The sequence below is a fragment of the Accipiter gentilis genome, chromosome 6 (genome assembly GCF_929443795.1).
Source record: "Accipiter gentilis chromosome 6, bAccGen1.1, whole genome shotgun sequence".
Classification (NCBI taxonomy): Eukaryota; Metazoa; Chordata; class Aves; order Accipitriformes; family Accipitridae; genus Astur; species Astur gentilis.
Window position 1 is genome coordinate 14,821,699 of NC_064885.1, and position 27,479 is coordinate 14,849,177.

General features: G+C 56.8%; 1 protein-coding gene across 2 annotated transcripts; it reads right to left on the reverse strand.

Moving 5' to 3' along the window:
• Positions 1 to 11,211: 11,211 nt before the first annotated feature.
• Positions 11,212 to 19,051, reverse strand: AMOTL2 (angiomotin like 2). 2 transcript variants are annotated; one of them, XM_049803237.1, is made up of 10 exons: positions 18,952 to 19,051; positions 17,584 to 18,404; positions 15,851 to 16,085; positions 15,171 to 15,315; positions 14,935 to 15,027; positions 13,968 to 14,263; positions 13,557 to 13,849; positions 13,235 to 13,446; positions 12,913 to 13,065; positions 11,212 to 12,605 (listed from the first exon to the last, which is right to left on the reverse strand). In XM_049803237.1, exons 2-10 carry the CDS (start codon positions 18,315 to 18,317, stop codon positions 12,547 to 12,549), a joined length of 2,220 nt encoding a protein of 739 aa, XP_049659194.1. In that variant the 5' UTR covers positions 18,318 to 18,404; positions 18,952 to 19,051; the 3' UTR covers positions 11,212 to 12,546. The 2 variants fall into 2 exon arrangements, with proteins under 2 accessions (XP_049659194.1, XP_049659193.1); XM_049803236.1 differs by having other exon boundaries at positions 12,913 to 13,068.
• Between the last annotated feature and the right edge of the window lie 8,428 nt (positions 19,052 to 27,479).

The window sequence follows — 27,479 nt, forward strand, 5'->3', positions numbered from 1 at the left end:
GCAGATACATCAGCCTTTTCTTGGAAAAGTTGGGAGAACATGAGGTGCACTGGATGCTTCTGGGTGAGTTGGTTTTGATGCAGCAGGCAGCTCCAAATCTGGAGAAGGCAAACCCATCCCTGGTGGGCCGGTGGCAGGGATGCTGCAGTCTGGCAGCAAAGTGGGGACCACCGTTTAGGAACCGAGCACCCCAGTTTGATGGGTGTTACTTAAAGACCCGAAAAAGGCAGTGCAGGCTGAAGGTCTCATGAAGGTCTCATGAGGTTTCTATTAAGGAGAGCTGACCGGCTTTAGTGTCTGTACTATGGAAGAAACCAGAATTGAATTTAAATTCAAGGCCTAAATCCATTACTAGCTTTCAGCTCATCTTTCTAAGGCAAACAAGGGTGTTATAATTCCCCCTGCCCCTCCGACACACCCAGGCGAAGGCCGGCAAGGGCTATTTATACACTTTATAATGTTACACGCTGCTTGGATTACCACGTGGCATCCAGTTTGTTTGGAGCAGGGTCTCATGAACCAGAATAGTTTTGCATTAATACAGTTCTCACCAGTTCATAGGTTTGAAATTGGATATGATGGAGTTACTCACCATTTACTTAGACTGAATTGTATAGAGCTTTGTGGCTTAAAATAGCAAAACTTCAGCAATAACAATGATACAACATGGTTCAGACAGAAAGATGCTCAGTGTTTCACCACCCTGTTACATCAGCATTACGACACCAGGGAAATGCTGCTCATTCCACTGGTTTTCAAGGACGGTGAAGGCCCGAGATTGCAGGGAAGCTGAGAAAGTTGGGCAGTTTTGAAAGAATTTGCAGAATTCTCATTTTTTAACAACACTGGAATATGAGAGAAGGATTATCCCCAGCCCCTGGGAAACTGTGGTTTGAGAACAGGATAAAATGAAAAGAGGTATCACAAAATCCACCTTGGTTCTGCTCCCGGGAAGGGGGTGAATCTGGCAACATCCTCCTGACCCCCTGTGCTGGGGATGGAGCTCAGCAGCAAACACCCTGTGTGGGACCACAGGCTGACCCGACATTCCCTGGATGTTCGTCAGCACAAGCTCCCATACCTCCCTACCTGCTCCAGCTTCTGGAAGGTTTCCAGGTGTTGCACAAAAGCAAAGCACCAGCAGTTTGTTGCAGAACCTGAAGGAAGAGGCAGCACTTGCCTTGGCACGTCGGAGCCAGCCAACACATTCGAGTCATGCTCTTAAAGTCAAACTCAGAGAGCATCTAGGGTTACCCAGCAAATTCTTGTCTGCAGGAGGGAAGAGTGACAGTTCCTGAGCCCTTGATGTGTCTGTGGGTAGCACAATCAAGCCCATGGCTTTCAGTTGTCAGAGCCTGCTCTTGAGTTGACCCATGTCTCAAGCTACCTAGGACAGGAGGAGACAAGGGCTGAGCTACAGAGACCCGTTGCCCCAAAACAACATTTTCAAGGGAAATAAAAGCCCAGAAAGCAGATCCACCACAAAGGCCATCTGCCCCCATTCTTCCAGCAAAGGAAGGGACTGAGCTTGGTTTGGACCAACAGTCAGAACAGTCTATCCAAATGGAGAAGCTTGGGAATGGTCTGCCCCTGCTGGCTTTCAAGGGTTAAACCTGGTGTTTGTTTTACGGTGGTGGAGCTCACCCTGGCATGCTGCTGCTTTGTCATCCCAGGATTTTGTTCCCTGGCGCGTGAGCAAAATCTGACAGTCGGGGAGATGCACAGCTGTGCTTCGGTTGTGCAATGCAAAGCTGTGTGTGCAGGCAGCAAGAGGGATCCACAACACAACAGGAGCCTGTACGCTCATGATTCCATTCTTAAGTATTTGTGCCATGGTCATGCCAAGGATCCCTAGTTCTAGCACCAAGGATCCCCAGTGCTGGACCCAGGACAGGTTGTGGAGCTGGAGATGCTCCAGATTCAGAGTCGTTTTCAGTGCTCTCCCACCTGCCAGGGCACCAGCCTCCAAGGGGCAATGGGAGTGGAGATGGACGGTGGAATGGAGATGGTGTTTGGACCATGGGAGTGGAGATAGTACTTGGTGGAACATGAAGAGCATGTGGATTGGAAGGGTTGGGGCTGGTTCTCCTGTCTGGAAGCAAGCTGAAGCTAAGGGGAGTGATGCGATGTCATACTTGCTTTACCACAGAGTGATGCTTTCTTCAAAAGCAAGCCTACCTGCTGCCCATGGTGCAGCAGTCCCGAGGGCGATGCCCATTGCCCCTCACTCCTGTTCCTCTGCAGCACAAATGCCCACAAAGCCACCAGCTGCTTCCCTGAGCTCAGCTGCAGCCGTGTCACACACATCCCTCTCCTGTCTTCTCTCTTACAGTCCTTTCAGGCCTTGCAAAGCCAAAGTGGGCTCTCCTGTGTTAGCTGCCTGGCTTCCCTCGCACCCTCCTGGCTGCTGCAGCTCCATGGCAGGGCAGGGACTCACTGCCGGCTTGGAAGTCGCCCAGCAGCATTGCCAGCAAATGCCTATCATAGAAGAGGACAGCAGGGATTACGCCCTGCAAGCAGTAATAAGCAAGAAAGCAGAGCGCCAAAAAAAAAAAAAAAAGCCTGGGACTTGCAATCTGGTCTTCCTGACCTGCTGGTAAGCCCTGCGCAGGGAGGCTGGGATGCTGGGTGATGATAAGCCTTCCTCCCCACCGACCCATGGTCTTGCCCAAGCGAGGTCAGCTCTGTACACTGCTCAGCCTCGGAGCCAGCTGAATGTGGGGAAGAAAAAGCAATGCTGCTGGTTAAACAGACACACCATAAAGCCAAGCAAGATGGGGAAAAAAAATGAATGGAAGAGGAGCAAGGACCAAGATGGAAACATAGGAGCTCTCGGGCAAAAGTGAATTGTGTTTGGACCCCAGAGATGGAGCCTCCTGGGTGCTGGAGACACACATTTAACTCTGCAAGGACACAACCCGAAATAGCCGCCACGGGGTAATGTCTCCATGGTGGCTCTGTTCCGGGATGGAGCCACTCCTGGTCTGGCGCATGGGGAAGCAGCTCAGGAATAGCCCCGGCTGGTGAGCGCAGCCCTGGTGTGCTTTCCTGCATGGAGATGACCTCGCTCACACCATGAGCATCTTCCCTGCCCAGCTCCAGCCAACATTCATCAGGGAGGACCTGGGAGAGGGACCCGCCTGCCAGTTTTCCGGCTGATTTCATTTTCTTAGAATTTCCTCTGTTGGTTCCGTTTCTTTTTCTTTAATCCCACTCTTTTCTTTTTTTTTTTTTTTTGGACAGCTGGAAAAAATAATATGTTTTGGTTGCCCTGGAAACGTGCTCCTAAACTTTCGGTGGGTCTGAGACATGCCAGGAGTTCCAGGACGGCCAGTCACAGTGGCAGAGGCTTGCCCTCACTTCCCGAAAGTAACAGGCGCTGCTCTCCAGCGGGTCCAGGCACACGTGGCCCTGACCTACCCTCCGTGCCGACCCCTGTTTACTCGGCAAATACGGCATTGCTTACAAATCGCTGGGGCATGCCATGGGATTGCAAGGCTGGGCTCCGCCAGCGTAGTGTTACTTCATGCTGGACCCTATGCAAGAGGAAAGAGAAAAAAAAGGATTGCACTTTAAGGCTGTAAAAATGCGGGTGGGAATATTTTCCAGCCTGTGTCATTTTCCATCAAGGCCAAAATTCACATTCTGCCTCTTGCTGTTTGTGTTTTTCTCCCTAAAACACTTTTTCTTTTTTCATTTAAGGATCTGTAATGCCTTTCTCACCCCACTCCCTGCAGCTTCCAGCCTGCACCGATGGGAGGGACCGTGCGGGGCAGGCGGCTGGGGCAGCCGGGCTCCCTGGGGAGGGGACACACAGGGAAGGGGGTCACCCCCAGCACCCGCCGTGGGGACCGGGCATCTCTCCCGTCCTGGCTCTGATGGTGGTTGTGGCATCCCACCTTCACTGCAGCATACAGGCGTGCAAAAACCCAGGGAGAAAAGTGCTGCAGGGGATCTAAGCGCAATGTTTGGCTTCAAAGTGTCAGTTTGAGATGAAACATGCTCCGACTTTCTCAAGTGAAGAATTAGGAAATTCAAGGGAAGTGAGTCTCCCCCCAGCTACCCCATGAAAAGTTTCAAGGAAACTCGTACTTGTAAAATTTCAAGCATGGGGAGTTAAAATTTTCCTTTGGCCTCAAGCCAATTGTTTTCCCCAAATTTAAGTATTACTGTGATTTCCCTAAGCACGAGAACAGCGAGAAATGGGCACCTTCTCTTTGATTAACCAATACAAACTTTTAGAAGAGTTTTAGCTCTAAGGTGGAGAGGGAAGCAAAATTACGATGAAACATTTCCCCTGCAGCGGTCAGGAGGGCCAAACGTCCAATTTTTCCTGGAAGGAAGAAGCCAGGTTTTTTTCTTAAAAAAGAAAAAAAGAAAAAAAAAGAAAAAGAAAAAAGAAAGAAACCAAGCCACTTCTGTATAGGAAAATGTTTCACTTGAGATTTCCTGAGCAGTGTTACTGTGCAGTGGCTCAGTGCTGGTGTTAAGACCTGAGAAGTGAAGTTCAGTGGTTTTTAAAGGCTTCCCCTACCCTGGACGATGGCTTGACCGTCTCCATCCCCTGCAGCTGGGTGTCATTTGCCCATCCTGCCAAGGAAGTGCCACAAGCCTCATCCCCCTTCTGAGCCCCTTTGCTTCCAAATGAGCTTCCAATGCCCACAATTTTTCTCCATCTAGTTAATTAGTCCTGGGCTCCCTTTGGATATTTGCAGTGCCCTGAGGTGGGACTTGGCCCTGCAGCCCTGGGGACTTGCCCTTGGCTCTGTGCTGGATCCAGCCCCTTGTGCTTGTGCCAGTCCTGCTGGGACGGTGTGCCGGAACCTGCCGCAAACATCTAAACCTTTCCTGCTGGAGCAAAACCCAGTGAGCAACCAAAAAAAAAACCCCCACATCAGCTCTAGCAGGATACTCAGTTCCTTTTCTTTCCAATTTCTGCTTGAATATTTTCAGTGGCACGTTTGAAAATGAAAAGCTTTGGAAAACAACCCCTGCCTGGTGGGAAGTTAGGCTTCCCAAATGTCACAGTGAAACACTTAGGGTTGGTTTTTTTGGCCAAAATAAATGAAGAAATAAAAAGGCATCTTGGGCCAGGGACAACTCAAACACTGATGGGGGTGATGTGAATAATGTTTAGCTAAAAAAAAATGTATTTCACTCAGAAATGTTTCTTGCACCTCTCCCTTTCACTCACAGTGAACCACTGATCCCAGGTGACGTACATGACATCAGGCATGCTTATTGCTGCCCCATATAACAAAACTTGCCTATAGCTGTCAGGGAACATAGGGATACATAAATACTTTAATTTACACACATGAAAAGTATAATGGATGTCGTGCGCGGCAAGAGATGGCATCGTGTGAGCTCTGCAGAGGACAGGCACGTGGGAGATGTCCCCAAGCCCCATCTGATTTCAGACCCCCCACTACTATTAGGCAGGAGCTTAAAATTATTGTGTGCTCAGCTGTCATCCCTGTTCACACCTCTAAGCAGCTTGTGTCCCCCTGCTTTCATTCAGCGATGCCGTTGTGGCTGGCATCCTGCGAGTCCTCTGCATGCTCCTGCTCTGACGAGCCAACGGGCTGTGCCTGGATGCTGGGGGACCCCTATCCCCTTGGGCAATGGCAGCTCCACTCTACGAGGTCCTGAGTCTCCTGCTGTGACTTTGCTCCAGGCAGGGAGGTGACCCGGGGTCTCTGGGGGTCCCTGCCAACCTCAGCGATGCTGGGATTTCCCATGACCCAGCTTTGCTGAGCGGAGAGCCCCTTGCTCCTGCTCTCTCACCTGGTTATTGCAGCTCTCATGTTCCCAGGAAGCGTTCGGTCCCAGAGGTGAAGCCTCACACTCGGATCTCTCCAGACATTGAACCGCCCCCATCCCGCTCACCAGTGCTTTCTCATTACCCCAAGGAAGGCTATCGGTCCTCAAGCCTTTCATCCGACACTCTCCTCAATACATCCATGTGGGTGCTCTTCCACTGCAGAGCTGGTGTCCTGGGGACCCACTGTCCCCCAGCTCCCACCCTGGTGCCTTCCCAGCATGGACAGACCCCCCTGCAAAAGCCCAGCACTGGTTTTCCCCAAGATGCTGCACGAGGATGAAATCATCAGCCACTCACTGATCATCACCACCATTGTCCAAACCAAGCCCTAGCTCCAGCTGGAAACTTGAGCAGACATCCAGCCACACCATCGCATATCGACATTAAACTGCCAACAGGCGAGAGGCACAACCTGGATCCTGCTGGTCCTCTGCATCCCGGCTGGCACTGACCTCCTCTTCCTTGCCTCCTCGCCGCCATCCGTCCAGGCTCACCATTGCTCCTCGGCCACCAGAGCATCTGAAGCATCCCAAAAATTTTACTGAGATGAAACAACCTGGGGCTGAATATGGAGCCTGTCCCGCCAGGCATCTCCTCCTCCGGCAGGCAGGGATGCAGCTGAGCATGGGGTCATCCCCTGCCTGCTGCCGGCCCTGGCCCAGTGCTCCACCCTGCCGGTGCTGCCTGCAGCGGCAGTCCCCACGTGCAGGCAGGGGTGCGTGACCCCCATACCAGCGCTCAGGCAGCATAGCCCTGACTCATTTTTCATGTGAAGTAACATACCCAGGGGAGGGAAAGGAGCCCCCCAGGAGGCTAAGCCCACCCCACCAGCAACCCTGTGCAGCTGAGGAGCCCAAGGTGCTTGGATGTGGGAGCCCTGACCCATCCTGTGCCTCTTGCCACCAGCTCTGACCTCCTGGAGACCTTCGGGCACTGAACCCTGGGCTGGAGAGGGGCTTTTCAGCTTTTGGGATCACACCTAAGAGCAAAGGCCTATGGGGCTGCCCTGTGGGAGGATGAGGGGGCAGGAAAGGGGAGGAAGGAGTCCCAGCCCTGCCAGGGGTCATGGGTGAACCAGGGAATACCTGCTGCCTGCAAGGGCCGGATGGTCAGGCTGCTGTTGTGCTCCCTGCAGCTCCCGGCTGCCTGCATCGTCCCCAGACAGACATCTTCCAGCCCCTGGGGACACAAAACAAAGAGCACAGGCAGTATCCCGCACCCTTGCCCCAGCTGCCTGCACAAGCTGCACTCCCCGGAGCATCCCCAGCCACCTCAGCCAGGGGAGGTGACGGGCAAGGTGCCCAACGGGCTGGATCCTACCCGCCACCACCAGCCCGGGGTTGCTCCGCCACCAGGCTTGGCCCCAAATTTGCCCGCTGCCAGCCACAGGGAGCAGCGAGAGTGGCAGCCGGAGTACGGCCGGGGAGCGGGTGTGAGCAGGGAGAGCCAGCGAGCTCGTCCACCTGGTTTTTCAAGGTCACAGAGGTGGTGGGAAGGAAAGAAAAGAGAGCGAGGAAAAAAAAGTTGACTCAGAAACCGCAGGGAATTTTTTGCCTTTTTAGAATACTGGGAAGAGAAAAAATAGCCACAGTTATTCAAAGCATCCGGGATAATAACAGCCTGTTTACTGTTTGCATGCAAAGATGGCAGGCCCGCAGTACAGCGCAGGGAAGAGGAATGAGGAATTTGCTGCTCTCGCGCCACGGCCCAACCGCTTCTGCTTAGCCCAGCAAAGCGCCGGGTGCTTTCCCAGCCTGCCTGTGCTGGCTGCGAGGCCAGGAGCTGGCCAGCCCTGCCACGACGCCTGGCCGGTCCCTGCTGCAGGCCTGGGAGGAAGGGCTTTGGGAGGGACCTGGGGCTGGGGAGGATGAAGAAGGAGCTCCCGGTGCTGGAGGATGCTCGCGCCGCTCCGCAGCTGGGTGGATGGAGCATCCTGGAGGGAGTCACGGCCACCCCCATGCATGTGGGGACATGCATCTCCCCTAAATAACAACAGCCACCCCACCCCGTGGGTCCCATCTCTGCTCCAGTTCCTGCTGCACACTGATGCTCTGCAAGGGAGGGGACATCATGGGGGGTGGCTTGTAATGGCAATGGGATGCAAAACCTGATGCAAAGACTTTGGAGGAGGGAAAGCATTGGTCTCCCAGCAGGGGAAAGCCAAGGGAGAGCCCCCCCAACAAGCGCTGGGCACAGAGAGGAGCCTGTAGGCTTGGGGGACCCCTAGGGCAAGGCAGTGGGGTGAGGAAAGGAGGAAGGGGGAAGGGAAGGGTTCAGCAGGCCCGGCGGGGAGAGCTTCATTCCTGCCGGCCCGACAAGCAAGCCGGGACTTGAGGCGAGAGAAAGCACCACAGTTTGCCCAACTGGTTTGCTGGGAAGCAGGCTGCAGGGCTGGCCCGCAGCATTGCCAAACTTCCCCCACAAGAATCAGGATTATTTGGAAGGGGAGAGAAATTCCCTTTCTCCCAAATCCTGTTGGGGATTTTTCAGCTTTTCAAAGAGCCATTTTCCATCATAAGGAGGTTGCAATGACCTTGTCTTTCCCCACCCAGCTCCAGCATTTGGCAAGTGGAAAAGGAGAGGAGACGCACGAGGAGTGGATGGGGAGGCACCAGGGCCAACAAAGAACCTGCCAAGCTCCAAGGATGCTCCGAGGACCAAGCTCCAACCTCCAGGCTTCAGGGAGAAAGGAGGAAAAGCAGGAACCAAAGATGCAGACTTGCTGCTGTGGCATGGCACCAGGAGAACAAGGTGCTCCTGGCTGGGAATGGGACTTCGCGGATGGCCATGGGGCCCCAACAAGATCGTCAACCTTGTCCGGACCCACCGTGACTACGGGAGGGACCGTACCTCCCTGAACAGCCCCCAGGCCGGACAAGCTGTCTCCCTTTCACCCACGAGAGAGCTGTTGCCCTGGGACAGGGTGTCTCACTCAAAGCCACTGGGGTAACAGTGGTGGCATTCCGACCAGAGCCCACTGGCCGTTTTCCATCTCTCCAGGGCTGTGGATGTGCAACCCACAGAAGGTGTCACATCCAGGCACCACCTCAGCCAGCAGCTCAGCAAACATCTCCAGCCACCCCCTCTCAGGGACATGGGAACCTAGGGATACAGGGATGCAAGGATTGTGGACACAGGGAGGCAGGAACAAAGGGGTGCAGAGATTGAGGACACAGGGGTGCAGAGATGCAAGGATGGAGGACACAGGGATGCAGGGTCACAGGGATGCAGGGATACAGGGATGCAGAGATCAAGCCCACAGGGACACAGGGACACAAAGGTCAAGGACGCAGGGACATATGGAGCGAGGACATAGAGATCATGGACACAGGGATGGGAGCAGAAGCAGGGATGAAGTACCACACATGGTATTTCAGCTGAAACAGCAAAAGAGTCACCGGCAACTGTGGCAGTGTGACAGGGACATGTCCTGGCCTGAGCAGGAACCACGTGGCATAAAGGACCGTGGGCCCAAGTGATGCTGATGGTGAAATCCATTGAGACAGTGTGGAAAGAGCAGAGGGAAATGCCTGAGATGACAGAGAGATAAAGCAGGTGATAACGTACCCCCGTACCAGCCTTCCTTGCACCAAGGCATGGAGATCCATTAGGCTGAAAAGCAACCCTACCAAAACAAACAAATCTGGGCGCTGCTGCTGCATCCTCCGGGGCATTAGCAGGAGGAGCGGGGACCTCCTGCCCCAACGTGCTGGGCTCAGGCGTCTTCTCCCCACAGCCTGACTCCCCCATTTACAGATGGGCTTTGGGGTTTTCCTTTCCCTTCCTATTTTTTTACGCTTCTCTGCCACCTCATTTGTACAAGGCTGTGCTCCCCCATCTTCTGGCTCCTGGAGACTGTGAAAGCCCTGGGGATGGGGCTCCACAGGGTGACAGGCAGGATGGAGAATGGCCAAGCAGTGGGCAAAGCTCTCAACAGGAGCCCAGCCCTTAAATCCCTGGACCCAGAAAGCTGCCTGCAATCAGCCAGACCTGCCGCAAGGCCGCTCTGCATCCGGATTCGGGTAAATAAAGCGTGGGGCGTGAGAGCTGCGGTATGCCAGGAATGCTGCAAGCCTTCTTGGGGCGGTATGCCAGCTCCCTGGCAGCAGGAGCTGGGGAGGCAGGGCAGGTATGGCCCCTGGCTGGGGACCGCCAGCACCCCCCTGACATCCCAGCAGCAGCAGCTCCCCGTAAGCTTTGCACCCAGTTCTCCCCATTGCTGGCCCCATTTCAGGGAGGACAGAACGGTCCCCTTCAGACATGCCCTGTGCATGGGGGGAGCTTGTTTCCCTGCTTGCAAAACCCAGGAGAAGTCATGGGTGGAAGCTTCCCATTGCTCCGAGTCTCTCTAACCTACTCTTGCAGGGACAAAGACCTGTCCCACAGCCACAGGAAGCCCTGAATTCTCAGCCATGCTCCTTCCAGGTTCCTGGGTGGGAAGGGTAGAGCCAAGCCAGGGTTCAGCATCACAGTCCCACCAAGACCAGTGATCCTCAATGGAGTCCTAAGCCACCTTCCAGGGATGAGTTGGCAGCAAAGCTGGTTTCTCACACCGTTGTTCTGGATAATCTGAGCTAAAGCTCATTGCAGAGACTTGCACAAGATCCCCTGGTCCCCAGGGACAGGAGGATAAAAAAAAATAAACTGCCAATAAATGCCAAGTGATGCACAAAAGGGAAAGCCCCAGCCCAGCTGGTGATGGCTCCAGCCAGGCTGCCAGCACCCAAGCAGCCAGAGCAGAGTCCCTGGGGATGCATCCTGGGAAGCATTAACACGACAGCTATTAAAAATAAAAGGCAAATGAGAGCAGCAAACAAAAAGCTCAGAGAAGAAGGGCTGGGCAGCATCATGGCGTGGCTCTAGAAGACTTAAGGTAGCCCCAATGTGAACACCAGGAGAACTTCTAGTCTTCCAGAAGACCAAGGAGCGAAGCAGGGTGTGAAGGGCTTGGAGGTGGCTGACAAAGCCAGGGGAGAGCTTGGGGACCATGTCCAGCCCTGCTTGAAGACGTGGCCATCAAGGAGCCCCTGTGGCAGGAGCTTAGGAGGGCAGGAACGGGGTCTTGCGAGGAAGAGGAGGAGGATCCCATCAGGATGGAATTACCAGAGCACTACACCCAGGAAGGAAATGATATCAACATTTCTAGGTAACTCCATCCTTTTCCCCCATCGAGGTGGGAAAAATGGGATCCCAGTGGGATTTTGGGGAATGCAGAGATGCTCTTCAACATTTTTTCCCCCTGTCCCATGCAGCTGCACCCCAAATCACTGCCCCAGGGAGCCGGGAAGGGCAGTGTTTCAGCCGGGGGGTCACTAACCCTAGACCCCTTCTGCCCCAGCAGCACCTCCTTCTTGCCCTATCGCATGGGAAAAAAGAGTACACGTGGGTCAATATTTGGGGTTTTTTTATTAAAATATTGTTATACCAAGTGGAATGCTACAGCAATCTCGGTATAGGGCGGCATAACGAAACAGCCAGGTTTACGTTTAAATACTTAAGATAACTTAAAACGCACAAACAGGAACTCATCATCTTTGGCAGGAAAAAAAAAAAGTTCACAGCACGAAAAAAAATACTTAAAAAGAAATACCAATATTAATATAAAATATATTAAGTTGGAGGGGGGGTGTTCCTCTTTCATAATTTTTTGTTTGTTTGTCTTCCACTTTGTAAACAATGCACGAGAACCAAATGCATTTTTTACGTGTCTGGGAGAGAAAAATAAAAAAATGCAGTTGTCCAGCAAATGCACACGTTTAAAGAAGAAAGAAAGAAAAAAAAAATACAGATACACAAAGGGCAAGGACAGGAAGCATCCCAGCTCAGAGGACCGAGACGTCGGTGCTGGCTATGGGCAGAAGCCAGCTGCCAGTAGCCAGGGGATGTGGTGGTGGGATGCAGCCACAAGAGGGGCGGCGCATCCCACTGCCTCCATCAGCCTTCCTCAGTTCACTCTGAGCGTTTCACCTCTGGTTTCAAGGGGATTTCTCCTCCACCTTTCATTCCCTTGATTATCATTGTCTTTTGCTTCACTGCCACCGCATCCCAAACTCCTCGCCTGCCCGTGATAAAAACCCAGAGGCAGGTTGCAGGTGATGGATGCAGGTGATGGATGCAGATGATGGTGGTTTGGGGCTCCTGGTACTTGGCTTGGCCACGTGGATCCGGGCAGTTGATGGGACCCATGGAGGATCCCTCCCAGCTCTGCCCTTGTGCAGACATCACCTTGTGGGTGCAGTTCGGGTGAACAGAGAGGGATTTTCCAGTTGGAGGCCAAGCACCTGGGTGGGTGCGGGTGGCCAAGACCCAGAGATAGGATGGGGATGGAGCCGGGATAGGGATAGAGCCCATGAGCGAGAGGGTGGGAAGAAGCCCCCCACCTCAGGAAGGAGAAGAGGCTGAAACAACAAGTATGTTTGCTCCCATCGTACAAAACCTGGGTGTATTTACAGGGGGGTCACAAGGCTCCACTACCACTGTGGGGTTCCTGGGCTCCAGCGCGCCCTGCGCAGCTGGGGACCCGTGTGGGTGCCAAGTGCGGACAGTGGCTCTCCCATGCACGGAGGCCACCCACTGAGACTGGCTGCGGGGACACTGCTGAGCTCCAGGCTCGGTCCTCCTTCCCGCAGGCTCCTCCATCCCAGGCAGGTGCAGGCAGGGCGGCTCTGCCCATGCAGCAGGCAGGGAGGGTGGAGGGGCTGGTGTGCAGCCTGTGGGTGGCCTTAAATCAGGATCTCCACCATGTCAGACAGGTCCGGGGCTCTGGCAGCAGCCAAGCTTTCTGCAGAGAAAGAAGGCGAGAGCTGGAGGAGAGTTGAAGAGCATCAGCATGGCGCCCATCCCACTGAAGGGCCGGCAGCAAGTGTACTGCTGGTCCAGCCTCCCCCAAAGTGTTCAAGAAAAATGCTCTGCACCTGAAAAGTGAAAAAGCAACAAGCAATTGTAGGGATTCAAACCCACCAGGCTCAAATGGGGCCTTTAAAATGCCTTAAAAAAACACCAATGCTTGTGCAAAGCCTATCTCCTGGATGCCAAGCCCACGTGCTGGAGCATCCCCAGCTCTCCTCGTGCCATCCCCAGGGACTCACCCAGCAAACCAGCCAGGCGCTCAGTGCCCTCGCCCTGGCCGCTGCTTTCGGCCGCCCCGTCCGTCTGCGTGCTGCCGTCCTTGCTGCCATGCTTGGAGTGGGAGGGCAGAGGGAGGGTGGCGGGCGCTGCTGCCCCTTCGGCAGTGGCTTTGCCTGCTGGAGGAGATGCCATTAGGGATTGCCAGCTGCTCTGGCTGGACCCTATGCCTCACTGGAGAAATCCCCCATCCTCAAGCTCTCTACTTCCAAAACTGCAGGGGAAATTGCAGGCAAATCCCTGCTGCCAAGTGAAGGCATGGAGCAGGCAGGTGCCTCTATTTACCTGTGCTGCCCTGGGAGCTGCCCTCGGCCAGCCGGTCGCTCTGGCCAGCCCCCGGCCAGCTTGGGGCAGCAGAGGCGGCAAAGACAGAGGGCACGGACTTGGCTGGCCGCAGGGAGCCTTGGAGGGCTTTGCTGGGGTCCCTCCGCGAGCGCTGCTGCAGGACCTTGATGACGGCATCCTTCTCCAGGATTTGGGCATGAAGGGCTTTTAACCTGGAGAGGAGAAGAGGCAGAAGCTGGGAGAGGTGCCGGAGGAAGGAGAGGAGGAGGCGGACACTGCCTGGCCAGAACACGGCGCAAGCTTGTCAGCAAGGTGGGCCTACCTGTTCTCCATCTCCTGGTGCTTGTGGCTGGCCAGGAGGAGATCCTCGTTGAAGCTGCTGTTGGGGGAGTGCCGCGGGGAATGGCTGATGAGGGTGGTGTCCCGCTGGGCGGCCGCGGTGGCTGCAGCGTCCATGGCAAACTGCCGCATGGTGCACTCCTCCAGGTACTTCTGCTCCCACTTGGTCATGTCAGCCTCCAGGGCCAGGATCTTCTCCTCCTTCTCCCTCAGCTGCTCAGAGAGCGTGTGGGCACTCAGCTCCGGCGTCCCTCCACCTGCGGCACCTGCGTGCCTCTGTGGCAGCAAAAAAAAACCAGAAAACAACCCAAAAGAGAGGATGAGGAGGTGCTGGGAGGATGCAGCACCCACCATTGCTCACCAGCACCCATGGCCATGTCTCGCCGGCACACACCTGCTGAGCCCGCAGCATCTTCAGCTCCTGCTCCAGGCGGGTGCGGAGCCGCAGCTCAAGCTGCTCCCGTTTTTCACAGGCGGCCTGGAGCTGGCCCAGGGCTGCCTGCAGCCGCTCCACCTTCTCCACGTAGGCTCGCTTCTTCCGCAGCTCAGCTTCCGCCTTGGCCGCCCGTGCCTGGGCACTGCTCAGCGCCTGCTCCAGCAGCTCTGCCCGCCGCCGCTGGTCCTCGTTGGCACTGCGCAGCAGGGACACCTCTCGCTCCAGCTTCTCCTTCTCTTGCTGGTGCTCATAGCCTGCAAAAGACACCCCCCCCAGTTCTCAGCCAAAGAGGCTTCACCAGCCTAAGGCTGGTCCACAAAGCCCCCCCTGGGGGCTCTTTGCTCCCCAAAGCCTGGCCGGGCCATCCCTTCCCCAGCACACAAGGTATATGGGGGGTCAAGGGCATCCCAGCCACTCAGGCAGATGGCCAAAAGCCTCCATTTGCCACATTCCAGCCCAAATTTTGGCTTGTGAAGGGTAAAATCTGCCCAGCATGAATCCAGCCACCTTAGGGAAGGGGATGCGATTCCTCCCACATAACACCAACACTGTGTCTCTCTGCTAAAATAATGCATTTAGGTATATTTTCCCCCAAAAAAAGCCCAGGCCTGCACAGCTGCAAGGCACAGGAGGGAGGAGGGAGAGAAGAGCCAGGCTGGCGCAGGGCGGGAGTGCAGGCTCGATGCTGGAAGAGCCGGCACGGCGGCAGGAATGTGGAGAATGCGGGTCACGCCGCCGGCCGGCCAGGATTAATGGCTCGAGTCCAGCGCCAAGAGCAGCTCCATCCTCCCCGGGGATGGGCAAGAGCTGCCGCTCGCCACCCGCCTCCTCCTCCTCCAGCCAAAAGGGAGCACGCTGAGCCCCGCCATCCCGCTCACGGATGCCATGGGGAGCCAGGCAAGGACAGGCATCCCCCGGGACTTACTCTGCGCCAGGAGTTTGGCCACGCTGCCCTGGTTGCTCTCCTGGCTTTCCTGGGTCTTGCTGGCCAGCTGCTTGTTCGCCGATTCCAACCGCTCTGGTCCAAAGGCAATTAAATCCAATTAAGATTTAAATACAAGATTTTGGCCAGAGGAAGCTTGGCTCCTGGCAGAAACACACGGGGGAAAAGCCGGGGGATGGAGAACACCCATGGAGATGGGGATGTGGAGGGTCCCTCACCTTTCAGGTCCCGGTTGAAGTCCTGGAGCCGTCGCATCTCGCCGTCTCTCTTGTTCCTCATGGCTTTCTCCAAGGCTTCCCGCTTGGAAGACGCCTTGACGAGGTTTTCGTAATCCTCCGAGATCCGCTGGATCTCACTCTCCAGCTGGGGCGGAGGAAGGGACAGGCCGGGGTTAGATATTCATGGAATGAGGAAAGGAAAGGGAGATGCTGGCCAAAGCTCACCCAGGCCACTCAGCCCAACCCAAGCTGTCAGAAGAGCTCATCACACCCATGAGACCCCCCCAGGGTGACCCCCAGCGCACGTTTTGGGGGGAAACCCAATTTTTCTTCATGCAGAAGAGTCCCTCCACAGGTTTTGGCTCTGCTGTAGCCCGGCCGGCAGGGAACAGCCACCCCTTGTACGCGGCCACACAAAGGGCTTTCTGTGGCGGCTGGGGATGGGGGGGACAGGCAGAGGGAGGGGGTCACCAGAGAATAGGCTCCTTCTCCCCCGTCCCGGCTGCCGTGCTGCTGAAACGCAGCTGCTCAGAAGGGAACAAGCCACCAGAGGGAGGGGGAAGAAGGGATTAAAACGCTAAAGGGGGTGAATTTTCACAGCAGCTGGTTGAGCATCCCCTTGCTCATGGGGAGGGGGGACACACGATACCATGACCACAGGGCTGCTGCCACTCGCTCACCTTCTGGATGCAGCTTGCTTTCTCGGCGCAGCTCTCCAGCTCCCGCCGCAGCTTCTCACTCTCCCGCTGGAGCCTCTCATTTTCCCGCAGCACTGCATCTGCCCGGGCCAGGCGGCTGCTGGCCGAGACCGCCTGGGCACTCACCAGTGCCTCCACGCTGGCAGGACCCAGTGTGCCCGGGCAGAGGGTTGCCGGTGGCGGCAGGAAAGTGGTGGGGACATGGGTGGGCAGCACCCTGCAGGGAGAGAGGAGAGGGATGCTCAAGGGGCTTGGCAGGGTGGGAGCGCTGACTGCATCTCCAGCTCCCAGCCGACTGCTCCAAACCCATGGGCCAAGCAGGTGCTGCTGGTGCCTTTGGGTGGCCCCGAAGGAGGAGGGAAGCTCTGGGAAGCACCTATCCTGCTTTTCAGAGCTGGGAAGCGTTTGCTTTCTAAAAGGTGCTTTCCTGAGCACCCTCAAACACAAAATAAACCCTGTCTCACAGGGATGCCTTGACCTGAGAACTCCAGGACCTGGCCGGTGGGTCAGGCTGGGCTCCCAGCCCCCCAGGCCCACCCTATTGCTTGGGGTGCTGCAAAGGGATGACAGCTCAGCAAAGGATGCACCTTGGGAGACGGCAGGACTGCCCCTTTTCCTTGTTTTCTGGGCAAAGCAAGGGCTGCCGGCATGGCTCCTCACCACCAAACTATTAATACACCCTTGCTGTATTTGGAGTAGCAGGGCCAGCCCAGCCACCCCTCGCATGACCGCTCTGAGTTCCTCGACAACCCGTGGCCGCCTTGAATACCCCAAGCAGGGCAGCCGTGCACAGCCCAGCTCCACTCCACTGCGGGCTGCCCGCCAAGGGCCTGCATTCCTGCAGGATGATATGGGAGAGAGGAAGAATAAATACATCTTCCTCGCGGCTCCCCTTCCCCTCTTTGTTCCCTGGAAGGAGAAGGTTTTCCTGCCAGAGATGCTATCACTCTCCACCTGGATAGGTCAGCGGGGCTGGGAACAGCGTGCATCCTCCCATCAAGCCTCCAGTTCCCTTCTTCCCATCATTTTCCACACTGGAAGAAGTTTTTTCCAGCCCTCCTCAAATGCCAGGCATCACCTAGACCTCTGGGCCCCCCAGACCGCTCCATGGCCCTCTCGGAGACAACCTGGCTCTTTGCTGGAGGCATCAAGCTGCTGAAGGGAAGGGGAGAGCTGCCCAGCGCTGCTCATCGCCTCCATGAACCACCTGGCAGCAGCCCAGGCTTAGCTCAGCAGCAGCCCCACGGCACCAGCAGCAAACTGGTGCTATGCAGACATCCCCAGCTCAGGACTACGGGGTGGGTTTCCATGGAGTGGGGAGCACATTTGCCTTCCACCCTGTTCCATGCCCGTTCCACATTTAGCCGTTTCCTGAGCTCGCTCCAGCTCCTAAATTAACTCCAAATTCCTCCCAGCACGTGGGGAGGGGCCAGGGTCTGCAGACACAGTGGGATTTTCATCACTGCTTGGAAAAATCCAACTGTGCTGGGGGAAACTGGGGAGAGGAAGGGACCGGTGGTGTCCCTGCAGACCCCCACAGGCTGAGCCAAAACCAGTCCCGTGAGGATGAGATTTGGCAACGGCTGCCCCGGGCCCCCCCACTGCTCTCCGCATCCTGCATCTTCCGAGCATCCATCCTGGCCGCTCCTGGGGCACCACGGCTGGGAGGCACCCAGTGAGCACCCCAAAAGTGGAGCCCAGGGGCCGCAGGTTACCTGATTTCGGGGTGCTGAAATCCAGGACCTTCCCGGGAGCAGGGTCGGGGTTCGGCCAGGTAAGTGTCCTGGGAAGGGATGACATAGGGATACTCCGGAGGGGGTCCCCGTGGCTCCGGCCCCTCGGGGTGCTGCCCTCGGAGGGCAGCGAGCTGGTGGTGGCGGGAGAGCTGGGGGTAGCTGTGGGAAGCACTGATGGGGCTCTGTGCTTTGGCTCCGTTCCTCTCCAGTGACATCCGCATCAGCCGCTCGCTCAGCGACCGCACGTGGCCATGCTTCAGGTCCTTCAGCCCCTCGTCGGGGCGTCGGGTACCGCTCTCGGCCCCGCGCGGACCATTTTCACCCCGAATCCCTGGGCTGACCCCTCCAGGCTGCTGCCCGCCCCGCTGCGAGGCATAGTATTGGGAATGTGCCTTGGCCTCCTCATAGGTCGGGAGCTCCTCGCCCTTGTGCTGGGGCTGGCAGAGCCGATAGACGCTGTTCTCCAAGTAGACGTGGTCAGAGTGATGCTCCTGACCCTGGGGCTCCTGCCGCGTGGACTGCTGCACCATTTGGCTCTCCTCTGGACTGAGGCTCTCCAGGGAGGAGCGGGGGCTGCCGGCACCCCCACCGCCACGCAGGGCCTGCTGCTGGATGGCCAGCAGCGTGCGGTTCTCTGTGAGGTTCCCGTAGCGCAGCTGCTCCTGAATCAGGCGGTGCAGGACCGTCCCGTTCGAGTCCTCTGCCGTCCTCATCTCTGCCTGCACTGTCGGCAAAGCCACGTTTCCACCTGAGAAGGGTGACCCCGGGGACCTTAGCAGCAACTGTCTGCGCTGAGGCACCTGCGCAGGGTAAAGAGGGGATAATTGGGAACCGGCCCAGGCAGGACGCAGCGCAGACCCTGATCAACAAGGGTTTGTTTTCCAGGAATCCTGCTCGGCACGCTGGCAGGCCGGCCGGGACGCGCCGGCCGGGTGGGAGGCCGTGGCGGCGGTGGGAGTGCAGAAGCGAGCTCCCCGCTGCCGTGGCTGAGCACTGCCACTCTCATCACACCCATGGCCGAGCCTGGCTCCGGAGGCCGGGACCGGGGCTGGGGGGGGGGGGGGGGGGGGGGTGGGGAGGGGGCGGCGGCTCGGGGGGTCGAGGCTGACTCCGATGCTGGCTCCCCACCGGACCCGGGCCCTCCCCCAAGGGCCGGCGCTGCCCCGTAGCCCGGGGATGAGGGACGAGGCGGCCCCGGGGGGACCGGGCACGGAGCCACCGGGAGGCCGGCGGGAGGCCGGCGGGGACCCCCCCCCCAGCCCCGGCGAACAGAGCCGGCCCCTCACGGCTGTCCCGATCCCGGCGGGGTCCCGATGCTAGTGGGAGCCCCACCGGGGCGGCACTTACCGGAGCATGGCGGAGCGGAGCGGAGAGGAGCGGGGCGGCGGCGGCGGCGGCGGCGGCGGCGGCGGCACTGGGCGTCCCGCCGGCAGCGGAGGCCGGCCCGGGCCCTGCTATGCCCGGAATGCAGGGGCCGGACCCGCCCGCTCCTCTCCGTACCGCCCCTCCCCGTCCCGCCGAGGGTGCTGCCGGCAGGGGGAGCACGGACGGGGACGGGGACACGGACACGGACACGGACACGGGAGTTGTGGGGCAGCCGCAGTCGGCCTGGGCTGGCGGCTTCAGACCCCCACCCCTGGGGAAGGGAGGGAGCGGGACGTGCCTCCCTGCTTCCCCGCGCTCTTCAAAATCAAAATCACCCCAAAACTCACCCAGGCCTTTCCCGCACCCACCGGAGCCCACCGGCACTGTGAGACCCCGGGTGGGTCGCTCCCAGCTCCGCAAGCGTGCGGGGATGCAGGGGGCGCTTGTCCGGCCTGGGTCCGGGAGCACGTGCCCCGGGTGTACCAGGGGCCACACGCGTGCCACGGGTGTACCAGGGGCCACACGCGTGCCACGGGCGCTGCCGGGCATGTGAGGGGCCTGGGGGGCAAGAGGCAGCAGCAGGCCTGGGGGGTCAGTGCACGCCACATGCGTGAGGGGAGTTCGCAGCTGCCAGGATATGGGGGGGGGGGGGGCGAGCTCTGCCCGCCAGCTGTCCGGGAACATAAATCTTTCTGTTTAATCGCAGCTTGGAGAGACGCGCCATTGTCTGCGGGACCAACCCAGCCCCACAAAAACCTGCTGGCCCCATCTGCTCTGCCCTCACGCCCCCCCCTTCCTCGCCTCCCGCCGGCTGGGGGACATCAGCTCACCGCAAGTGCAGCCGTCCCTGCCAGCTCTTGCATGTTGGGCACTGGGCTCAGCACCTTTGGGTGTCCCCTGCCTCCCTCCCAGCCTCAGTTTCCCTTTTCGGGCAGACGCCGTTTGCAGCACGGCCACGGGAGCACAGTGGGGCCTGGCCACCCACCACTCTGGGGGATACAAGACAATAGAGGAAGCCACCAAGGACCAAATTCCTTTTCCCCTTTCAACACCAAAGAGGCCCAGCTCATCTTTGGCAGGGGACACCAAGAACCCCCAACCCCAAAGCAGAGAAACACAAGCCCCATCTTGGCCCTGAGCACCCAAGGCTGCCGGTGCGGAGCCCAAAAGCCGTGGCTCCCTGCGAGGCCCCAAGACGGCAGATGGCTGGAGGAGAGGCGGCGGCGGCGTCAGAGAGGCAGGTGCAGAGGAAAATTGCTAATTAGCTCCGGGACATTAAGCTCCCATTATTGTGAGAGGGAACTCGACATCTTCTGACCGGCACAGACCCGGGAGGCAGGTCTGGAGGGGGGGACACACACGGTGGTCTCCAGCCTCATCCCCTTGTTTTGCTGCTTCTGCTGGTGTGATATCCACCCCATCCCACCCTGGTATCACACCTGGGCCACCCCAAAAGCCACAGGATAGCAATAGCAGGCAGGGAGCTGCAGGCACAGCTCTTTCCCTCTGGGTTTTCTCCCAAAAAATGGGGGGGGGGGGGGAATCCCCAGCGTGGAGCAGGTAACAGACTCAAAGGCAGGGGAGCACGCAGAGAAGGTGCACAGGGAGAAGGAGTCGGTGCTTGGAGGAAGAGGAGCACCCTGATACAGACCCAGAGATGAAGAACGTGGCTCTGGCATGATCAGTCTGGATTTGGGCTTAACAAAGCCTCACAGCATCCCCACCCAGGCAGGTCCTGAGACTGTACTTAGCGCCCAGAAGCTCATCAAACAGTAACAGGGCTCAAGAAACAAGTTTTTCAGCCCAGTTTTACCAGTGACAAGTCAAACCCACCCAGCTGGAGTTTTGGAAGTGGGAATTGGCACCGGCCCTGTGGGTGTGGGCGAGACCCCAAAACCCCAGCGAGGGGTCTACCCCTTCGTGGGGAGGCGAGCAGGGCACAGCTCTCATCCCTGTGTCCCCAACCACATGCTGAGCCTGGAAACACCAGCCCAGGCCCAGCACTGGGTGGATGGATGGATGGATGGGTGGGTGGATGGACAGACTCTGAGATACCAAGCCTGGCAGCAGCACCTCCAAAGGGACCCAGCTGTGGCTCTGCCCTGCTCTTTCCCAAGGGGATGGGGCAACGCACCCTGAGCCCCAAGGCAGCCAGCCCAGCTCCCCCCAGCAGCCAGGCTGCCTCTCCCGGCTCATCCGCCAGCCTTATCTATATGCCTGCGTCATCCTGCTTCCCTTCCTATCTTAACACTGCTCTATTTTTGGCAGCAGGAAACCCCTCCTGGGCTGATAACACCCCTTTGGAAAGTGATCTGAAGAATTTCCTCTTTTTTTTCTAATGTTGGAGGTAAGAAAAGCCTCAGCCTTTTCGTTTTCCCCTGGAGAAGGTGGAATAGCAGCTGGCAGCCCCACACCGGGCCGGCCCAGGTGGGAGCATGTGGGTGGAAAGCCCAGCTGGGGTCGTGCCATGGGACAGGGACTTGTGGCTCTGGCTGGATCCATGGGAGCGGCGGGCAAACGCAGGTGCCAATGTCCCCGGCTCCCTGGGTGACACACGACTCCGCAATGCAAAACCCTCCCACTGACCTCACCACCGAGCCTTATCGGAGAGGCGTTGGAGTGAGACGAATGAGCCAAGAAAATACTCGCGGGATGAGATCACCTCGGCTGTCTTCACGACTCCCAAAATGCCTCGGCCATGCTGAGCCCAAATAACTGGGGTGTTGTGGGCAGGTGCCCACAATGGAGAGGAGGTTTGCAGCTGGCTTTAGGCTGGGCTCAGTGCATTTCCCAGGGCGATGATCATGGTGGTGAAAGCGTCCTCCAGCCGCCGAGCCCTGCTGAACTCCCCAAACTGCTCCATGGCGATTTGCCCTATAAAGCTCCCTCCAGGTACCTGCTTCTCTCCCAAGCTCCTGATTCAAAGTGCAACCAGGCGGGAAGGAGAGCTGGAGTTCAAGGAATCACAGAAGTGCCTTTCCTGTACTCTTTCCCAGTGCCAGGATTGGTGTGAGGGCACCAGGATGCTGCATCCCCGTGGGCAGGGAGCAAAGGCAGCACCAAGGCTCTTCCTCTCCACCCAGCATCCCAGCCAGGTGCTCCAGTCCCTGGAGATAGCCCCACAAGACACCGGACCTGATTAATGACTCCTCTTCCCCATCCTCTGATACCAGTTTCTCTCCGGCAGCTTGATATGGGAGTTGTGCCATTTTGGGGGTATCCCAGCTCTACCCCCTCCATGGGGATGCCTGGCCTGGGGTGCTGCTGTGTGACAGGGTGAACCCCATTCCTGCGGCTTTTCCCACAGCCATGACTCAGAGGGGGAGCACTCCTGGGGAGGGCTTGGGTGGTAACGGTGTCCTCCTGGCTTTTGCCCAGTCCCCTCACTCCTTTTGTTGCTCCTTCCTGAGCTGGTGACTGATACAGCTCTTCCTTGGTGGAGGAACGAGAAGAAAGATCCCGTCCTGCCAAGGGGAAACCCAAGCAGCCTTGGTCCAGGCGCTCAGCCAGAGCGATGGGGGAACCAGGGCCAGTCCTGTTGGAAAAAGGCTGATAGGGATATCCCCACAGGCAGCCATTCCCCCGAGACATGGCTCCAGCGCTGCTCCTACCTGCCCCATTGCTCCAGGAAAAGAGGAGGTTGCCTCCACGCCTCAGATGTCTGTCCCGGAGCCAGAGTTCTGAGACTCCGCCTTGTTTGGGGGGATGCTGGGTCTGACCCCAGGTGAGGATCGCACAAGGTTGGGGTGCTCCTGCTCCCCCTACCATGCTTTGTCCTTTGTGCTCTGCTCTTCTCCTGGGGCAGGGCAGGACCTGCCATGAAGCTGGGACATCCCAAAACTGGCACCTGGGTAACCCAGGGGACATCCCCACTCCCCAGCATGGGTAGGTACTTTTGCTGGAGATGTCCATCAGTCAGACACTCAGGAAGGTGATGCCACAGGTACATTCACAAAGCCCCTTTCAGGAATTTGGGGAGAGGAAAAGTGTGGCTGGAAAACCCCCCGGAGGCTGCTGCTCATCCACGGGATAACATGGATTCATGAGCATGACACAGTCAGGGATGCAATCCTGAGTGTGCACACTGGCATCTTCTGCAGTGCCGCAGCTCCACCCTCTCAGCCATCCCTGCTGCCGGCTCCGGCACCTGCTCAGCAGGACCAAAACTGATTCCTGGCGGTGGGTACAGCCTCAAGCCCTGCCCGGCCTTTGGGAAGCTGTCACCGCAGGAGCCCAGCAAGGAGGCAGCGAGGCTGGATGCCTCTGTGCCCTCCAGCCCTGCTAAACAGGCAGCACAGACCAAACTCTGTTGTAAGGTAGGAAACACGAGGGATAATGTGCAAACTTGTGACAAAGCCATGTGGCCATCAGAAAGGGGCCAGGGTTCTTCTCCTCCTCCTCTGCGTTTTAAACCCCTGGAGTCATTTCCATTCCTGGATGTTAAATTGTCCTTTTCTGCTTTCCTTTATTTCCCCATTTCCTGAAAGGGGCTCGTTGTTCCTGACCTGCCGGCGCCAGCATGGTGGGACCTGAGGCTTTGGTTTCAGTTGCCAGTATCTGCCAAGGAGATGCCAGAGAGAACAAAGGTTGAGCGTGGCCACCCGCTGTGGCCCAGTGAGATGCCAGGATCCACCAGTCCCAGGGGACACAGGTTGGCATTTCCATAGCAAAGCCCTTCGCTGCCATTTGGCTACGTTCTCACACTTGCAGCATTTTCACTCTTTCTTGAGAAATGTGAAGTGCAGGGTGTGATTTCCTGCCCACGGGAGGGCTAGCAGGGACACCCCCCCCTCCATGGCTCTGGTATTGGCCAGGAGAGGGAGCAGCTCTGGCCCCTGTCCCCGCGCCAGGTGGGAGCATGGGGTGACACAATGCCACCCATGAAAGTGCCATGGGCAAGTGGCCATAAGCAGTGTCCCCTCACTGGCCACATTTGCCCACTTGTCTCTGCTCTGAAGTTGTGGCCTCCTTGTCCGTACCCCCTCCCCATGGCCAAGCAGAGAATCAGCATCCTAATTTAGGTGTAGCACCCAGAGGGGCAGAGGGATACCAGCCATTCTGCTCCCCACCGCTCTTTTGTCATGAAAATAAGTGCACACATCTGGATCCCTAAGGAAGATTTGCATCTTCCCAGTCGTGAGGATAACCTGCCGGGGGACACAGCCAGGGCAAAATCAGCTTGGCGTTGTGTTCCCAAACATAGAAGAAGTAAGAACTATCCGTCCTGGAAAAGCAGCCCTGGCTGAGTCATGCTGGGGTGATTGGGGCCAGAGAAAAGGGCTGTTGACTTTTGTACCTGGTGATGATGCTTTACAGAGTAGGCTGCCAAATAGCTGTCTCCAATGCATGGACAGGCTAAGTGAAATAAGAAGTGGGAAGGAGAGCATTGGGCAGGGGTTGTTATTCATCACAGGATCCCAAATGAAGCAGGAACTTGTCACCTTCTTTCTGCTTCACCTGCCTCCTGCATGCTCTGGTAGAAACCTGATGGTCTGTCTAGAGCGATTTAGGCCACTTTATGGGAGGAATTTGGCTTCCACACACGGGGTGTCCAGGATCCCAAATCCTACCCCATGCCGTGCAGCTTTACTCAGAGGTGCTCCCACATCAAAGCGTTACCCACAGGAGGAAAGTAAAAGGATAACAAGGGCAGGTGCATGCGACAGCATCAGCCTGCGAGCAGCTGTTTATTTCTGGGTACCATGTCGTGGTTTTGGGGTGTACCCTCTGGGGCAGCCATGGTGGGTACCAAGCTCCTGGTGTGAGGGTGGTGTTCCTGTCCTGCTGGAAAAGGGCTCCACCACGGAGTGGGACATCAAATTAGGCACTTCCCTGGCAGTGGCTCATCCTGTGGCTCCAGCAGGAGAGGAGGGAGTGGGGCTGAACAGGAGCACCACAGCCTCCTGGAGCAGCTCCCACCGGGTCCCTGCCACCATCTGCCCTTTGCTCAGAAGCTGCAGGAGATAGGGATTCAGAGGGAGGAATTTGCTTTCCCCATTCTCTTGTGAGAGCAGAAGCACCAGCCACTCTTCAGAGCTCTGCTCTGGGTGAATCGGTGCCTGGTGCAAGGAGCGTGTCCTCGTGCACCCACATCTGTGGCCATCTCCTGTGTATGGGGGGGACAGCTGTGTGGGGTCCTGGAGCTGAATGCACAGCTGATTCATGAGCTCCTCTGCAGAAGCAAGAGGCATTTTCATACAGCAGCTTGGCACCAGGAATAAGGGAGGTAGCAGCCACCAAGCAACCTGCTTTTAAATTTTCATGCAAATACTGAATAACAAAAGCAGACAAGAGAAAGACCAGGTGTTCTCCCAAAGTCCTCACCGCGCTCTGCCTCCAGCAGACCTTCTCAGGGCAGCTAGGCTGGTCTTTTTAGCTAGCAACAGGTTTTTAACTGCCTGAGAAATCGTAAAGACAAACTTTGTTTTGCAGAATAGAGAACATACAGTGGGAAAGATGGATGGATGGATGGATGGATGGATGGATGAAGGAAGCAAGGAAGTATCTTCCTTTTTTCCTCCATTTAAATGCCATAGAGATAATGATGTCTTATCAGTACACCACTTAAATGGCCAAACTCTTCAAAGCTCTGATGATGCCTCCATTTCTTCAGGGGCTGCTCAGCTATCATGGAAAGAGGAGATGGGTATGAGCGCTTCTCAAGAGAAAGAAGTGTCAAGGGAGAGGCACTGGGACAAGACTCAGAGCAGGGAAGAGAGGGTGAGGGATGCCCCAGAGGTCAGTTCTTGGCATGCATCACGCCACGTCTGCCGAAGAGGGGAAGAGGGAAGTCAGCAGCATTTCTGTCACCTTGAGGTCCTCCAGGATGGTGGCCATTCCTTGGGGAAAGGTAGCCTGCCTCCAGGCATCCCTGGGGGGAAAGATAAACCCTGGAGACCAGGCTCAGTGGTGTTATTGCTGGCTATCTTCATGCATTGCATTAAAACATTATTGCTCTTTGTGGAACACTGCAGGAGCTGGTTGGCTTGCACTGTGTCTAACGAGGTTTCATTGAGCAATGAGAACCAGCACTGGCACAGGCAGTTTGTCACAGTGTGGAGTTGAATCACACAACTCTGTGGCAGAGCATCCCCCCAAAACAGAGGGGTGGGCATCCCTCCACCAGACGGCAATGGGCTTCCTAGCTTCCCTGCTGCTCTCCTTTTGAAGCCCAAAGCTGACAACTGTCATGGTGTTTTCAGCATGCACAGCATGCAGTTTTGGAGCCACAAAAGCTTGGGAGAGTCACTGGATCTGCCCCTGAAACTCTTGGAGCTGTTCATGGCTTGCCTGGGAGACGTGAGTAACGTGGCTGGGGTGGGAGGCTGTCAGTGCAGCGGTCAGCCCGTCCCCTAGAGTGAGGATAGAAATCATTGCCCCATTGCACCTGTAGACACATGGAGCTAAAAAATACGCATTTCCTACAAACCTTGGAAAAAGGGGTGGGGGGCAGGGGAGAAATATATGATGAATGATCTCCTCAGGGCAACAGCTGTGCCCTGCAGGGACAGCAGAAACTGCACACGGAGGGTAAAGGAGGGAGGGAAGGGAGTGGAGGAGGTCAGGATCACAGGATCACAGAACAGCCCAGGTTGGAAGGGACACAGAAAGTTTATCTGGTCCAACCTTTCATGGGAAAGGGAGCCTAGCTGAGATTATATAGCACCCTGTTCAGTCTCAACTTGAAAACATCCAGCAATGGGGATTCCAACCACAACCCTGGGGAGGTTGTTCCAGTGAATGATTGTTCTCACTATAAAAAAATTCTTTCTTATGTTGAGATGAAACCTCTCCCAGTGTAAGTTGTACCCATTGCCTCTTTTCTTCTCCGTGTGACCTCTTGTGAAGAGAGAGCCTCTGTCCTCTTTGTAGCCACCCTTGAAGCACTGGAATACTGTGATGAGGTCCCCCCCAAGCCTTCTATTCTCCAGGGAGTAAAGACTCAACTCCTTCAAGCTTTTTTCACAGGGCAGGTTCTCCAGCCCTTTGACCATCTTTGGGGCCCTCCTTTGGACCCTCTCCAGTCTGTCCACGTCTTTTTTGAAATGCAGGGGACCAGCACCAGACACAGCACCATAGGTGCAGCCTGACAAGCGCTGAGTAGAGTGGGATGATCACTTCTCTGTCTCTGCTAGCAATGCCCCTGCAGATGCAGCCCAGGATCTGACTTGCCTTTGTTGCTGCAGCAGCTTCCAGCTGGCTCCTGTTCAGCCTGTTGTCTACCAGGACCCCCAAGTCCCTCTCAGCAAGGCTGCTCCCCAGCCACAAAGGTCCCAGTCTTTACTGGGCTCTTGGGTTATGTTGTTGCAGGTGCAGGACTTTGCACTTGTCTTCATTAAGCTTCTCTCAGTTCTTGCTAGCCCACTCTTCCAGCCTGTCCAGGTCTCTCTGTAAGATGGCTTTTCCTTCTGACATGTTCACCTCACCACCCAGTTTGGTGTCATCAGCAGACTTGGTGAGGGTGCCTTCAATCCCATCATCCAGATCATTTATGAAGATGTTGAACAACG

Excerpts from the sequence above, each read along its gene's own strand:
- AMOTL2 (XM_049803236.1), bottom strand. The coding sequence starts at position 18,317 with ATGAGGACGGCAGAGGACTCGAACGGGACGGTCCTGCACCGCCTGATT. Across the intron at positions 16,086-17,583 it reads TTTCAGCACCCCGAAATCAG|GGTGCTGCCCACCCATGTCC; the intron begins GTAACCTGCGGC and ends CTCTCCCTGCAG. Across the intron at positions 12,606-12,912 it reads GCGCCTGGCTGGTTTGCTGG|AAAGCTTGGCTGCTGCCAGA; the intron begins GTGAGTCCCTGG and ends CTTTCTCTGCAG.